Source organism: Monopterus albus, unplaced genomic scaffold, assembly GCF_001952655.1.
Source record: "Monopterus albus unplaced genomic scaffold, M_albus_1.0 scaffold247.1, whole genome shotgun sequence".
NCBI lineage: Eukaryota > Metazoa > Chordata > Actinopteri > Synbranchiformes > Synbranchidae > Monopterus > Monopterus albus.
The window spans coordinates 511,501-528,743 of NW_018128127.1; the positions used below are offsets into that span (position 1 = coordinate 511,501).

Genomic DNA, 17,243 nt, shown 5'->3' on the forward strand with positions numbered 1-17,243 from the left:
GATGCAACAACACGCTGAGGAACTTTGCATTTGCAAGTATTATTAGTCTACTTATCTTCATCAGGGATGCCCTCAACTGCGATTTCATTTGCAAAATAGAGTTTATCCTCTTCTTTATGCTGACAATAATATTACGATGCGAATCCACAATTCAGCAAAGTGTGCATGAATTCTAGTCCAATTGGATAAGGATAAGGATAATCACTTTTATTAGCCAAGTATTTTACACACAAGGAATTTGTTTCCGGTACAGAACCAGAACAATTGAAAACATTTAATATTGTTTATAATGTTTATTTTGTTCACAAAAGCCTTACAAAAGTGAGGTTTTTTTATTTTTCACAGAGTCGCTTGGTCACGGCTCATAAGTGGTTTGTGCTGCAGCTGGAGGGGCATTTAGGCAGAAGAAGCTCTTGTCCTTTGTAAAATATTCCACGTTCCCTAACCTCGGGAGGACGCAGTAGGTCATTTTAATTTAGGTTATTATAATGATAAGTTCAGAAGAAGAAAAAAACATGGAGCGGAATTAGAATTCATACAGTAAATGGAAGAAGTCACACCAGGGAGTCAATTCCAAATGCGTCTATAACCTAAATGTAAGCAGTCTGAGCAAAAACAATAAGTTAATATTTTGAAGGTATGGCTATAAAGATCTTGACCTCATAAATGGATGTGCGAGGTTTGACGATTTTAGTAATAAATCATTTAATTAAAAGAAAAAAGAGTGTAGAGTCTGCCTTGAGCCTGTTGAGGTGGTTACTAGATTTAACTTGAGCGAAAATAGCGTTTGGAAATGTTTAAGGAAATATTTTTAACAACGATGCAATGTAGCCATTATAAATCAAAGTGTCCCGGGTCCACAGCGGAAAGCCTTAATCCGGTAAGTAGATCCGGACGTGCGCAACGCGGAGAGATACCGTGCATATCCAGTGTGGCAGAGAAAGGAAAGCAGTGAAGGGAGAGAGAGGCTGCCTGGTGCCAGATGGAGTAACGGTGGAGAAGAGAACTCCACGCATTGCCATGCCGAGATCTGGACTACAAAAACTGCATGCAAAATCTCCAAAACTGGGAGATTATTAATAGAAGAGGTATGTGAATCGTTGTTTTGTCCTCGTTGGAGCTTTTTTAGTCAGCGAAGGTTGGCTTCTGCATCGTGTAAGAAAGTTGAGATAGGTTAGGTCGGCTATTGTGAGCCGCGGGTTGTGAAAGAAACCAGTCGCTGCGTTCTTTACCTCTTTGGAGAAGTTCAACCTTAATAGTGAATATCGTTTCTGAGAGCACACGCGTGTGAAGTGTTTGTTAGTCATTCTGACGGTAGTTTTGCGTTTTTTTGTGCTGTGTTTGAAAACTGTGCGGGGTGTTTTTTCAAGCTGAGCGCACGGCTGCCACCGTGTAGTGGCTCATCTAGTTGGGGGATGGGGTTAGAAATGAACGTCTGGGATCACCTAACTTCTGGAAACATATTTGACTTTTTTTTAACGAAAACGCGTGACTGGTTAGAGGGTTCAGAGAAGCTGAATTTAGCAAATGAAAAGTCATTTTTGTTGAATGTGTGAAAATAAGCTACAAGTTTTGGTTTAAGTTAAAATTATAATGGTCGCCCACCGGCAGATGGTTCTTTTGTACCTGCAGGTGATAGTTTCAGATTTGAGCTCGACTCTGTCACTTATTGCGCCCATAATAAGTGTTAATAACTAATCCATGGTCTCATCGTTTTGACACGCCAAAAGTAAATACGGTTTTATATAGCCTATGGCACTCCTGCGCAGACTGTCTGCTTTTATTTGTCTTTGTGCGGACTCCCACATAGAGCCCAGATCCTTGTAAAACGGCTGGAAACGAATGAATCTGCAATTTCTAAACAGTTGCATAGTCACTTCCCTAGTGGGTTTAACTGCGATTACAGCTCCGTGAGATGGCAAAGAGCACCCTTGTGTTTGTTTCGCCACGGCCGATTGTTTCAGTATTTGTGCAGCTGACTATAGTACTGGCAGAAAAGTCATCCTAACAGTATTTCATAGATGTTGCAGCTTGTTTAAATTTGATTGGACTGTAGTGGGCCGCCAGAAATGACAAAGTATCGCGTGTCCAATGCAAGAGAAAAATAAAGCATTATAAAAGTTATATTCTTGCATAGAAATTATTTTTGCATCAACAAGGACATTAAAAATTTACATGTTTTCATACTGACGGTTCGAGCTCATTAGGCGGATGTTTGGATAAATGAGGTCCCGCTATTATGAAAGGCATACAGTTGGCATCTGGCATTGCGCAGACATGGGAGCAGCGCGGGCTTAGATCTTGTCACCTAACTCACTGCTTCATCACATTTCCACATGGAACTTATGTAGTCATTTATCAGCACAGCCGTCACTCGTACTGACATTTAAATGGTCTGGGAAAGTGCATATGGAAAGAAGGAACAGGGTTTGCAACATTTTGACTGTCCTACCATGTTGCCCATACAGAGAGAAGCAATGGTGATTTCATGTGGTTATTTGCATTTTTATTAGTTGTAATTACCAGTGTTGAATGAGCTGAATGATTTTTATATGATTAAGTGTTGTAACACTAACAGTCGTCATTTTGTTTCTTTCCAGGTGGTTCTGTGAAGATCACGGTACAATAATGGGGAAGCACTTGGTTTTGCTGCTTGTGCTGCTTCTGCAGCACCTCTGTGGCTGTGCAGGGAACCAAAGGATGGTGAGGGCCACCTCCATGCAGTTCACCCACGCTGTTTACAATGCCACCATATACGAGAACTCGGCTGCTAAAACTTATTTAGAGAGTCACACCAAGATGGGGATCTATATCACTAACCCAGCCTGGGAGATACGGTACAAAATCATCTCTGGTGACAATGAGAACTTATTCAAAGCTGAGGACTATTTGCTGGGAGATTTCAGTTTTTTGCGGATAAGGACCAAAGGAGGCAGCACTGCCATTCTGAACCGGGAGGTTAAAGACCACTACTTGCTGACTGTTAAAGCTTCAGAACGAAACAACAATTTAGAGTGTCGCACTAGAGTTAAGGTTCAGGTACTGGACACCAATGATCTGAGGCCTCTCTTCTCACCAACATCTTACAGCATCTCACTGCCAGAGAACACAGCCATACGCACGAGTGTGGCCAAGGTCACGGCAACTGATGCAGACATCGGTACAAATGGAGAATACTATTATAGTTTTAGAGAGTGGACGGACATGTTTGCAGTTCATCCAACAAGCGGTGTGGTGACACTGACCGGCAAACTAGACTACTCCGAGACAAAGCTGTATGAATTGGAGATCCTTGCAGTGGACAGAGGGATGAAGCTGTATGGCAGCAGTGGCTTCAGTAGCATGGCCAAGCTTACAGTGAGGGTGGAGCAGGCCAATGAGCATGCACCTGTAATCACTGCTGTAACATTGGCCCCCTCTGATGCAGACCATGACCCCACCTATGCTATTGTGACAGTGGAGGACAATGACCAGGGACTAAATGGAGAGATAGCATCATTGAGTATTGTGGCTGGTGACCCTCTTCAGCAGTTCAAATCCGTAAGAACCAGTCCTGGGAGCAAGGAATATAAAATAAAAGCAGTAAAGGATGTAGACTGGGACAGCCAGCCTTTTGGATACAACCTCACTTTACAGGCGAAGGACAAAGGCAACCCCCCTCAATTTTCATCAACTAAATTGGTACATGTCACTTCTCCACAGTTCAGAGTGGGCCCTCCTGTATTTGAAAAGGCCGTTTACAGAGTCAGTCTGAGTGAATTTGCCCCTGTTCGTACACCTGTCACTATGGTAACGGCTGTGCCAAAGTATCCAAACCTAAAATATGCTTTTAGACATAAATCTGACAAGAACAAATTTGCTATCAATCCAGATACCGGCTTAATCAGCACTGCAGGACCAATCAGTGCCGATTCTGTGCCTCGCTTCGAGCTTGATGTGATCACCAGTGACAAAAAAGCATCAACAAAAGTCATTGTTGATGTGATTGACGTGAATAATAATGCACCTGAGTTCCAGCAGACATCTTACAAGGCCAGTGTTGAAGAGAACGTACGTGAAGGGACCAGTGTGGTAACAGTTAAAGCCACCGATCTGGACAAAGATGAGAATGGCTACGTGACCTACAGCATTACCAATCTGAGCCCTCAACCATTTGTCATTGACTACTTCACTGGCATCATCAGTACCTCAGAGGACCTAGATTATGAGCTCATGCCCAGAATTTACAATCTCAAAGTCAGGGCATCAGATTGGGGTTCTCCTTTCCGGAGAGAGGTGGAGGCATCAGTCACTATAACATTAAATAACCTCAATGATAATAAGCCCTTGTTTGAAAATGTAGACTGTGAAGTGACTGTGCCAAGAGATCATGGAGTGGGAGAGCAGATAACAACAGTGTCTGCCATAGATGCTGATGAGCTGCAGCTTGTACGGTACAGTATTAAAGCTGGGAATGATCTTGATCTGTTTGAACTGAACCCAAACTCTGGTGTTCTTTCACTGAAACACATGCTGAGTGAGGGAGAGGCAGCTAAAGTGTCCTTTCATAGTTTACAGATCATTGCGACCGACGGTGAACACAAGACTCAGCCAATGATCATGAACATAACTGTCATCACTGCTCGCAAGCCGGTCCAGTTAAAATGTGTTGAAACCGGTGTTGCTACCATGTTGGCTGAAAAGCTACTTCAAGGCAGCAAAATCCACACACAGACCGAGCCGGATGACAACTTTATGGACATTCACTCAGTCAGCCGGTATGCTCCTCAGTTTGCAGAGTCCTTCCCCAGTGTTATTGAAGTCAAAGAGGACCTCCCTGTTGGGGCCAGGATTGTCCATTTAAGTGCCACAGACTCAGATAGTGGCTTCAACGGGAAGCTAGTATATGTTGTTTCAGGAGGAGACACAGAAAGCCGTTTCATGGTAGATATGGAAACTGGTTGGCTTTTGGTTTATTCTCCTCTTGACAGAGAAACAACAGACCATTACACCCTCAACATTACAGTTTATGATCTTGGCATACCACAAAAATCCTCATCACGCCTCTTGGATGTTAAGATTCTAGATGCTAATGATAATACCCCTCAGTTTTTGCAAGATTCATATTCAGTTGAAATAAGTGAGAGTACACCTGTTGGGACGGAAATTATCCAGGTGGATGCAACAGACAAGGATCAAGGAGATAACGGAATCATCAAGTATTCAATTTTGGGAGGCACAGATCACTTTGCGATCAATGAGGAGACCGGTGTGGTGACTGTGACAAAGCCGCTGGATCGTGAGCTCTATCCAGTTTATGTTTTGAAAGTCGCGGCACGTGACCAAGCATTGACCGAGCCTCAGCTATTGTCCACAGTGCCTCTCAAGATCACCTTGGAAGATGTGAATGATAATCCTCCTAAATTTGTCCCCCCGAATTATCGCGTGAAAGTGAGGGAAGACCTTCCTATTGGTACTGTAATTATGTGGTTGGAGGCTCATGACCCTGATATTGGGCCTTCCAGTCAGGTGCGATACAGCCTTATTGATAATGGAGATGGGAACTTTGAAGTAGACAAGCTCAGCGGTGCTGTGCGGATTGTGCAAAACCTAGATTATGAAACAAAACAGGTATACAACCTGACGGCAAAGGCTAAAGACAAAGGGAAGCCCATATCCTTGTCATCAACCTGCTTCATTGAGGTGGATGTGGTGGATGTGAATGAGAATCTGTACAGGCCTCTCTTTCGATCATTTGTGGAAAAGGGATTTATAAAAGAGGATGCACTTGTTGGGGCATCGGTGATGACTGTAACAGCTGAGGATGAAGACAAAGGACAAGATGGAGAGATTCGGTATTCCATTCGAGATGGATCTGGCCTGGGGATATTTACCATCGATGAGGAAACTGGTGAGTCTTTTGTGTTGATGCGAGTATAGAGCTTTGTGTTACTTTGGGAATGAGGTGGGCAGCATCAGCTTGAAATAACTTGCATAAGGACATTTATTTCCAGTTGCATCTTATTCAGTGATACTGTGAGGGTTTCCAAGAAACAGGTAAGGTTCTTGATTCCAGGCTTTTTTTTTCATTGAGAGAACTGAAGACAAGAACAGATGGACCGGCTGTCTCTCAGACCTGTATGGACATTCCTGGGTAGTTGCTGTATTACTAAAAAGATTGAGTGATTTCACCTCCTCCTTTCCCCACTTGTGCTCTCACTGTAAAAGTGCACAATTAAAAGATTTTATAGCAGAATATTTTCAGTATTGTGCTGATGGCAAGGACTTGCTTGGAGTTATTATCCTCAGCAAAATGTGGTAATACTTGCTCAGCTGCCCAGAATGATTTTAATAGCTGACTCAAATTAGCTTAAAATAAGCAGCCATGGACTCCAGGAGTTCCTACCAAAAACCCCAGCAGTACACCTGATTTGGATGTTTTGGACCTGGCTTGCTCTCCTCCTTTTCAGACTTGATAACCACATCCTAGAGAGGCTTAATGTAACTTTTTCTCTGTTTGAAATTAAATTTCTCTCTACACTATACATATTTAATGTCTAAATGAGGTAGTGAAATGGAATGCATAATACAGTGATTTCTCTTGGCACATGTAACCTCAAAGGTTTATATCTACTTAAGAAGGTTGGAAATGCAATTTATTAGTCTGTTGCTGAGTTTCAATGTTTACTGTAAAAGTAATGTGTATCTTTAGTTTGATGTCTTAAAAATCAGTGTATGGGAATTATTTGATAAGTTGCCTGGCAGTCTCTTCATGGAACCTTCTGGGAAATACTTTCCTCTGCCTGGTAAATTTAGCAGGAGAAGATGAGCCTGTATGAAGCCTCCATTCTCCAGGGATGTGTGTCAGCTGCCGTGTGTTTGTGATTGTTTCTGTGGTAGAGGTTCTGCAGTAACATTTTGATTTATGAACAGAGTTGCCAGAATATTTAAAGTAGTGACTGTGATGCTTTCATGTAAGAATTTAAAGTGCTGTCTAATGCATTTTATTTACTAAGTTTCACCCTATTTATGTGCAAAAGTGACTACAATGTGAGTTGAGTTATGCAAGAATTGTGTAGTTTTAACATAACCATCAGTACTACAGTATTGTCAGATGCATGCCACATGCAGGCCAGTGACTGGCATCTGTTTCACTAGCAGGTACTTGCCTTTGCTATGGATAAATGAAAAATGGGCAATGATTGTGACTTGAGAAGCTTGTGCACTTGATGGTTTTGGGGAAAAGGTTATGGAGGTCTGAACTGCTCTTGGGCACTGGCAGACCCCCAGCAGGGATAGAATATAGCAGGAAAAAGAGATTAGAGAAGAAGGGGGTGGTGAGGAAATGGGTGGGTAATGAAAAGTGCAAGCAGGAGTATGGTGGCTTCTGTATGTTGGGAAATGGAAAGCTCAGGTCAGGTCCTGCTCCCGAGCATCAGATAATTTCATTATCTCTATGTTTAATAGGGGTGCGATGATGCTTAGTTCACAGGATGAGATGATACATGATATTGAGTTCACGAGAACAAGACGAGAAGATATTTTAACACTATTTTTAAGAAATCTCCAATGACAAAATATATGAAACTAGTCATTTATTTGACTCAAATTCACAAAATGCAATACAATGCAGGTGCATTTTGATAAGTATTAACTAATTATCTTGTAGTGAATGCCACTTCAGTTCTACTCTGAGTATAAACTATCATATGCAGTAAAAGACAGAACAATGTGCAAGCACTGTTACAGGTTTTGCCACAAACTCTCCTATATGAGTTCACATGAGTTTTCAGACCTTAGAACTGTGCATGAGCTTCTAACTTCTTATTGAAGCTGTCTGTGACCTTCTGTGCTATTTTGACCTTCACCACACCAGATGGTGACATCATTTGGCAAAGGCGCTGCATTGACCAATCACGCACAGGGAACGATTGGGGAGTGGACGCCCACGGGAAGAAGACTCATGTTTACCTTGTTAGCATGACCATTTACTGCTATTCACTGTTGAATTTGGGCCACAGTTAACACACCATAATGATCCACCATGCATTTTCATTAGTACTGGATGTTAAATGATATTTTTAATTATATCATTTTTAACATTAATGCAGACACACTAGTGGTAGAATTGGTGCTAAGGTAGAATAGGCAATGTTAGCAGCATGGCTGACCAAAACACAACAGAAATTCACAGGCTGGAAATGTGAAAGAAGCCACTCATGTTGACTCATCACAATGTAGCCACATCACACCTACAACCCTGCAACCCCTCATCAGCCAACCAACACAAACTCTTCCATTAAAGCACAGCAGGGAGTTATGTTTTTGCCAGACTAATCTGAATGTATCTCGTGGCATGAGATCTTGTCATAGCCCTACTGTTTAACTTAAAATCCTGCATAGGGTGCAGAATTGTGGAGCCTGGTCTGATCTTCTACTTAATCCCAGAAGCCTATATTAAGTGATTATCAGGAAGTGCAATGATAGGATTGTCCTGGGTTGGGTCCTGTTATTATGGATTACATCTGAGGTCAGTAGACAACAAAATACAGACACAGTGGTAATGCCACTCCTATGATTCTTCTAGATGAAGGGTTTGGTTTTCACAGCCACCATATACATTTAGAGTATTATGATTCTTAAAGGAAAATATAAACACAGGTGCACACCCCACTCAATGCTGCAGTTTCATGTTGTGAATGATAACCAGAATGCTTTAAAATTAGGAAACAAGTGAAAAAGTGGTGTGAGGAGAAATGCCAGGAGCCATGCATCTTCATTTATGAAATTAGGTTTTTAGCCTGGGAATTGAAGACTTTGCAAGTTATTTCCTGCTTTACTTGCTGCTTGTAGTGCTAAACCCTTGCATGTATTTAAGTGTACATCAGTCAATGGCACAGTCTCTGTTGTAGTATTTTTTTATTCTGTCATCATGCTATAAATCACTGTTCTTACAGCTATTCATATTATAGTGGTATCTACATTACAGCAACAACAATACCACTTTGTGGGTACAGTGTTGCTGTGGAAAACATAGCAGTCTGTGGAGGTTGATGCAAGAAGACAGTGAGTGATTCTGGTAGAGTAGGTGTATCTAACAAATCAGAACAAAGGATGTATTTTAGAACAGCTGAACAAACATTCTGTTCACCTGACTGACGTTCCCAAATGAAAAGGAGCAAACAATTTATTTGTTAGGTTGTCAGACATAAGGATTACACTTAAAGTGGTTCCTATGATTGCTGTTTTTTTGAATGTCATCCTGTTCTCATTTACATAAATTTCATGTAAAGAAATTCCAGTCCATGTCTACTCCACATATAGCTCCTTTTCTGTCAAGAGTGCTCAGTCTGTGGCAACTGTTTGCACAGACATTCTCTGTGTTATTAAAAGCTGTGTGGTCACTGGCTCGGTGCCATCTTAATTTAAAACTATTCTTATCAAAGCTCTTTCCTGGGCCCCTTCCCGTGATGTTGACCAAATGGACCATTCTTTTCTTTAATCTGAAAATTTGCTAATATCAAATTTTGAACAAGCAGAAACAATCAAACATAAATTTGATACACCAGAGCTATTCACGTGCTTGAGGCTGACCTTTGCCTTACCTTAGAGCTTCAGCAGAAGCAGAGCAAGATGGACATTCTGCTGTCAAATGCAGAATATCAAGTCCAACATTAGCTTTTAACCCAATTTTATTTCCTGACCTTTGAAAAATCCAGGCACATCATGAGAGGCTTTCTTCACCAGTCACTAATGTACTCAATTTCTTCACCATTTTGTGCGGAGGAATCATACACATTATTTATGGGGGCTTGTATGCCATGAGTGAATGGGCTACAGCTTTACATGTCATGGCCCTTAAACTCAAAACATTGTCTTTTCAAGGGCTGGTGCCAGTTTGGAAGAGGCAAGAGTGGCAAATGGCCATTGTAAAGGCATTTTTTAAAACAAATTTCCTTTTCATAAAAACATTGCAGCGAGTGCTCTAAAACCACTGAATAATGTTGCACACGTGCCTTAAGATCTCGATCAACTGACAGCATGGCTGTAAAATAATCCAACAGAGCACAGCATACTGTATGTGGGTCAGTAGTGAAGAATGTTTTGAGGATGCCTTGTGCATGGTCCAGAAATTGAAGTATGTGCCTTTAAGAGTTAATTATGATGGCGTTTTTGCACATATAAAGGGAAATATCAGTTAAAAACACTACCAACAGCTGCAGTAGCATTCAGGTGAAAAAGCACATGATCTCAATCAGCCTCCAGTGCTATTTGAAACAAACCTGCAATAAAACAGTTCTTATCATGATGGACCTAAGCAAGTCTCTACTGTTCAAGTACCTGGCTCCATTCAGTCGGACACACCTTAACAACAAGCAGCAATCAGCAGATAAAAGAGACAAGGGATCTTTTTTTATTGCCAGTGAGTCACTGTTTTTTCATTTCCTATATTCATTGGTGATCAAGTGAGATTGAAATCAAGAAGCCAAGTCATAATTAATCAAAAGTTTAGCTAGGCAGATGCAGGAATATACTGTATGAAAGTCAAAAGGGAAGGGCACCTCCATAGGAGGCCTTTATCAGTACTTTCAAATAAACTGTTGAATCTCATGCTGCAGGACGAAGAAATGTTAGGTGAAAAATGTCTTTGGGAAGGCCTCAGATTTGGAGAGTAGCACCGCTAAGGAATCTGCACTTAATGGTTTACATACTCTGCTCTGACAGGACAGCTGTCTTCTGATGTATGCGCTGTACCACACATTGGGGATTTGTTTCCACAAGTCGTTCTTTTTTATGTTAGAGCTGCATTGTGGAGAATTGGGAAGCTGGAGACCGCAATAATACCGTTTTCTTCATTTTGTTTGATATTCCCTTCCATTGTGGATTGGAGCAGTTCACAGCTATGTGCTTCAGTTTCCACTGGAGTCGTTCATGCTGTCGCTCACACTGTATTTGCATCAAGTTGCGTGCCACAACTTTATGCAAAAACCCCTGTAGGTTAGCCGAGTGCTTTCGAAACCTGTCGAGTTCCACTGGGGGTGCTGGGCTGCAGAGCCAGATCTCACTCATACTGGTAGCTGTTACTGGCCCAGTGTTTTGAATATGCATGTGTGTACATACTGTAATTAGAACATATGTAGCCAAACATTGATATTAAATTAGTCTTAAACATGGGCAGCGAGTTTGTTGCGTAGTTCAAGGGACCGGGAGTGATGACGGTCGTGCTTGATTCATTATAAAGGTACACTGCCATTACACCATGTTGACCTTTATTTTGGCTACAGCTTGTGTTGTTCTCACCATTTATCACTCTACTGTAGATATCTAATATGCATACATGTATGTCCATGTATATAGGTACTATATGTAGATGGCTAGGTGGATCAATCTGTCTTGATTAGCCCAATAATACACTGTGATAGAGATTTTAGGCCATATTACCCAATCCCTGACTAAATGTTAACAATTGTAAGTCTTAGAATAATCAGTTTGCACATTTCTGCTTGAAAGGAAAAAGTAACTCAAGGCTTTATTGCTGTGGGGATCATGGTATGGAGTTATATACAGCTTACTTGGAAAGCATGTTCAAAACAAATTGTGTCTCAGCTTGAAGTAAAATTATCCAGTATACAAGGTGGCCAGAGCAGTGTGTGTTCAGTCCAGATGAGATGCAGATCCTGATTGTATAATGTATGCATTGCCCTTTCTTGTTGGATAATATATGCATTGCCCTTTCACTTGAAGCTGTTTGCAGTCTGTGCTGTGAAAGTGCTGTTTGTGAAAGAAAATGAAACTGTTTGATGTATAATGACAAAGTCCTGTTAGTATGTTTTCAATTTCCAAAACAATTGCCAGTCCTTATAATGAAAAGACATATATTAGTTGATGGTTGTTCTTTTGGCATCAGTTATGGTTAGCTAAACCTGAGAACTGTTGCCCTCTGTTAATAATTTTCTATTTGACGTCTATAAGGTGGAGATAAAAGTGGGACTGCAAAGTGGCACATGGCACAAGTTGTCTTTGCTTGAGTGCTGTTTCTGTGGAGACGGGACCAGGAATGTGCAGCGGGACAAAGTTGATTGTATGTTGCTAAATGAAAACCACACTTTCCTTAGTTAAAAGCACGTTGGTCTCTCAGACCATTAAATCTTTTTAAAGAAACTTAAGGCTGCCTTATGCAGAGGATGTGCTTCATTGTGTTTATTTATGTCATGCTAAGACTTGAGTTAGACCTATTTCTTTTCTTATTGATCTTTTACAGATTTTACAGTTTTAACGCTTTTTCATAGCAATATTCAGAAGCCCATAAGTACATTGCTTATCTAATTTAACTAAGTATAATGTTCAAAAACCAATTTTAATATACAGCTTTAGTTTGTTATTGTTTAACAGCCATCAGTGCTGACCAAAACTGAACAGCGTTGTAAGGTAGTAAGTGGTACAGACAGCAGTGATACTTTGAAAATATTAGCATTTTCCCAACATCTGAGCATCAGCCCGGGGCCCTCGGCTCCAAACATAATTTCGTTGTATGTGTCACCATGTTACATTGACAATAAATAAAGCTTCTTCTTCTCTTCTTCTAAAGGGGGTATTGATCTAGAAGCCAGCAAGAGGTCTTGTCCTTGTCACTAGAGGAGTATCTGGGGGAGTTACTGTGAATGTCTCCTCACTTTATGTTCTGCTGGGGAAATTCTTTACTGTCAACTATATGGTTGATAGATATAAAATATATATTATATGGGTGTATATGAAGAATATGAAATGAATGAAGACAGTCTCTGGATTTCCTTCACTGTTATCAGAGGAACTGGCAGAGAGTTCATTGGGGTTAGTAACTAAACAATACTGTGAATAAGGTAATACTGCTCTAAGGCCTTTGAAGTAACACAGTTCCAAGTAACAATGGAAGCTTTGTATTGTCAGCTAAGACCCAAAACCTTTAAAAAAACAATTGGGAAAGGAAACCCTATTTAGTTATACATTATAGATGTACAACAATTGTGTTAAAAGTTCTTCAGTCTCTTTGTAATCCCCACTCTCACTCACTGTACAAATGAATGATTTTCATGTTATTCTGGGGTGCTGTGAGTTTTTTTATTATGATTTTAAAAAATCTGAAAGCATTACCAGTGCTGCCTGTGAAACAGTTTCATATCTTCCAAAAAACAAACAAACAATAGGATCACACCGATTCACAGAGCATCAGCGTTCTTTATTGTTAGGCTGGTGAAATGATGGAGCTTGTCTTAAGTACCATTTCCCCCTAAGCCAGCTATTGAGAGCCATTTTTCTGCCAGTATACAGCATGCACAGTGATGCATGAAGTGGAAATGGCTCACTGGCTCAATAGGCCATAATTGTTTGTCCAGAGTATTGAAGGAGATAAGATAGACATGGCTTTTGTGTGATACAGAATCATCATTATGATTATGCCTGAGACCTGGCCCATTGTGTTATGACCCCTATGTGTCCTTCAGTCAACACACAGGAACTAATCTGCATCACAGAGCTGTGGTACTTGTTATAACACTGTCCATAGAAATAGATATACAGAATTTTATTCATGCACGTGTAACCAGATAATACTGAAACATAACATAGAACTCTCATCATGACTACTTCACATTATTTAAAATCTAATTCCATGTACTAATCTGACACACACTGGAAATTAAATTATAACATTTTGTGCTATACAAACTAGTTGTTACTGAATATTTACAACCAATGACTAACAAACCTGGCCTCCTAATATATAACCAATTTAAAACTAAGAATGATTAAAACTATATTAAAATATAGTCAAGGCACCTGACCTGGCACTTGATAAAATGCAATTTAATAACAATGTTCACTGTGAAGATTTTAAATAAAAATGTGTTGGTAAATGACCTGCTAAAACTAGCCAGTTTGGTTAGCATAAGCAGATATTGCCCACCCATGTTAAACTGCACAAGTACTGCAAACTCTGAAACAATCATTTTTTCATCTTTGCAGATACTGTATAAAGTTGTATATCATTTGCCCACTAAAATGTAGGGGTGGAACAATATAGCAAAATATATCGTGAAACAAAAACATATGTATTGTTTTGTCTAGCAATATATTTCATGTGATGTCCATATATCAGCGACTTCATATTTTTTGTAAATAAAGTACTAGATGCCCAGTACTACAAAAAGGGAAAAAAGAGGAATAAAGTACAATTATTCCACAGCTAGTTTTTAATTGTGTTGTGATTGAATTGTACGCCCCATATTGTGCATCAAATCATATTGAGAAAAAAATCATATCATCTAATCCCTACTAAAAACTGTACATTTTGGAAGTGACAGTGCTTGTAATGACGTTCTGTCTACATAGTTGATTGTTTTTAATGTGATGGTGCTACAAATGTGTTCTTGCAGCTGATTTCCACATTGCCAGTCTTAATCAGGCACAACAACCTGATTTAGTTAATCGCTAGTCTGTAGTTACTAAGAATTTAAGAAGGGCTTTACACGGAAACTTGGATGGTTTAAGGAACAGCTGGCGCAACCCAGTCCAGACAGTTTTCTCAAATGGGAATTAAAAATCCAACCATCCATCCACCCATTTATACCGCTTATCCTGTAGAGCGTTGTGGGGACTGGAGCCAGTCCCAGCTGACAAAGGGCGAGAGGCGGGGTACACCCTGGACAGTCGCCAGTCTATCATAGGGCTGTAAATTAAACATCTATTTTTGAATTTAAGAACAAAACAACATAGAGTTATTAAGGGCTTAAAAGACTTTTTTGTGTGATTTATGAGCATCTTGTCATATGGAGCTGAAATCATGAGGTGTTGAAAAACATCAAGTGATGCTTTTAATATAGAACAATAAATCTAATTTTTTCTTTGGGCTACAGATGTTTGAATTTTTATGAGGTTGCAGACCTTAATACTGGCTTAATGTATTTTAAACCGCAGATGTCTGGGAACTGTAGGGTGATGTGATGCTTAGTTTAGGACTGTTACACTAGGCCCTACAACGTGGTAGTGGAATTTGAAGCATTTTGCCAAGGCTGTGGAAAGAGAAGGGGTGGAAACCACTGAGAAAGTTTATATAAGCATATGAGCTAGAGGCCTGAGAAGGCCGAGGAATGTGGGAAAGGGGTGATTCAAAGCAAGCCCCAGCCTTTCAGCTGCACAGTGACAGTCAGGTATATGTTGAACTGGCTACACATAATCACAGCTTTGATAGTCAAATGTGGGTTTCCATAATTGGGTCAGAAATGTGAAAATCAGCACTAGAGATAAATTAGATTTTGTTTATCTTAATTTTGTATTTGTATAGTTTATAGCAGAAATGTATTTCAACCTGTGAAAAGTCTCAAGCAGGTTTTCCAAAGCAGATTCCACCCTCTTCAGACTGTACCTGTTGCTATAGAATGAACTCATTATGCATCTGGACACACATATGTTAAATACCTGCTGGTTGTTATAGCCCAAATATAGACTGTAGATTCCACCACACATCCTCTGTGCTCAACTGTGCTCAAGTAACTGAAGAACAAAGCCAGAGGGAAAAGAAAAGAGTGGGGAGAAAAGTGGAAAGTAAATCTGGCAGAGGCTGTTGCACGGTCTATGTGGTTTTTTTCATGTGGCCTAAGGGCAGCCTTTGCCTCTGACTTACTGGGTAGGCTAGGTGTATGGGATGGGTGTGGCAATAAAATTCCTCAGATTCATTTTTCATGGGTCTTGTTAGTATTACTGTTCACCCAAAGGCTATGGCAGATACCTTTTCATTTTCTGTGCTTAAGGTTGAATCGGTTTGTTTTTGAATTTTTCTCAGAGATAAATATGAACAAAAAGCTCTTTAGCATGCAAGTTGGCATTTGAGTTTAGTTTGAAAAGGCAAAAGTGTGGATGTTAACATCCCTCTTGCAGTTGTAGTTGTATTCATGTTTTTACTACAAAATATGAAGTTGTCTCTATGCTGATAGTTACAAGATAAAGAACTGTGAGCAAAAAAGCATGACCCTAGAAGTGGAAATGGTTGTTCTGCTACACTGGTGTCTGCCAGTCAAGCAAATGAGCACTCAAGCATGGGCATCCCCTTGGCAGAGGCACAAAAGATGCCTCATTCTTTCCTGTTTGTGTCTTCTTTTTCCTGTATTTTGTTTTATTAGCATGGGTGCATGTGCACATGACTTGTCTGCTCTGTCCTTACATCAACCTCTCTAACCAGTTTCACCCTTTCATTCATCTTAACGTTCTTCGTTTAATGTCCCTCTCTTCAATAAGCCCCTCTCTATGGGGGCTGAAACATTTATCCTTTTATCCTTTGTTTCTGCTTAATGCTTAAAATGCCTCACACAGTCATTTGCATTCCTTATTTATGTCTAACATTTTCAATTTCCTACACAATTTCTTCCAGTAGGGATCTTTATTATGCACTGCATGCTGTCAGCTTCACTGTCATCTTAAATTAGTTACCGTGTTATCTTATTCCTAAAATATTTAGATCAAATTATCATGTTACATATGTTAATTGTATGACTTTTCCAAATGTTTGCCTCTCTGTATTATCAGTGTTGCACCATTAGTTTGACTATTTAAAGTAATCTAATTTGTATTCTTGATATGCTGGCCTATGGTTTTTTTTGCCATGGGACTCCTGGATTTAGGAAACATTGGGGAGCTGCCTATTTTCCCTTGCCTGACTGCCCTTCTTATTACATGCTTCAAGCTAAGTTGAGAGAGCTGTAATGATGACTAATGACAAGAGAAGGTCCCGGATTGAAAATTCAGGGATGCTAAAGTAAAGCAGGGCGAGAGAATAAATGAGCTGTACCCCTGAACTCCCCTCCTGTGTTAAAGTTTGTGACAGGTCATTTGGAATGTTATCTCTTTTGTGACAAATATTTCATCACCTAAGGCAAGAGGTTTGGCTGCTCTCAGTTACACTCCTTCATTACAGTTCATCATGTTACAGTGAATGAACAAAGGCAGCAGGAAGGGCGAGATAGTCAATGCAAACTATTTCATCCTTTGAAATGTGTCCATATGTGGAGTCTTCTTATCTGGGCCAGCAGTAACTGGAAGTGTGTTATATTCAGACTCACTGTGAAACACAGAAACCACCCATACCTGGTAATGAGCTGGGTGAGGTTGATTTTCATTAGGTTCAGATAATAATCAAGCATAGCCGTTCATTTTTGTTTCAGTTAAGGTTTTACAAGTACTGCAAATAACACAAGCAAGGTTGTCAGTGTCTCCGTCGTCTCTAAGATATTGGT

The 17,243-nt window shown here is 40.2% G+C and overlaps 1 protein-coding gene across 8 annotated transcripts in view; it reads left to right on the plus strand.

Moving 5' to 3' along the window:
• The first annotated feature begins 930 nt into the window (after nt 1-930).
• fat1a (FAT atypical cadherin 1a) overlaps nt 931-17,243 on the plus strand; it is a 73,957-nt gene continuing 57,644 nt past the window's right edge. For all 8 annotated transcript variants that reach the window (XR_002276644.1, XR_002276643.1, XR_002276642.1 and 5 more), the window contains exons 1-2: nt 931-1,088; nt 2,601-5,890. Coding sequence is in view for 5 of the 8 variants with exons in the window: in XM_020620787.1 (XP_020476443.1) it covers nt 2,629-5,890 (3,262 nt within the window). In the remaining 3 variants the exon portion in view is untranslated. The remainder of the gene's footprint in view (nt 1,089-2,600; nt 5,891-17,243) is intronic.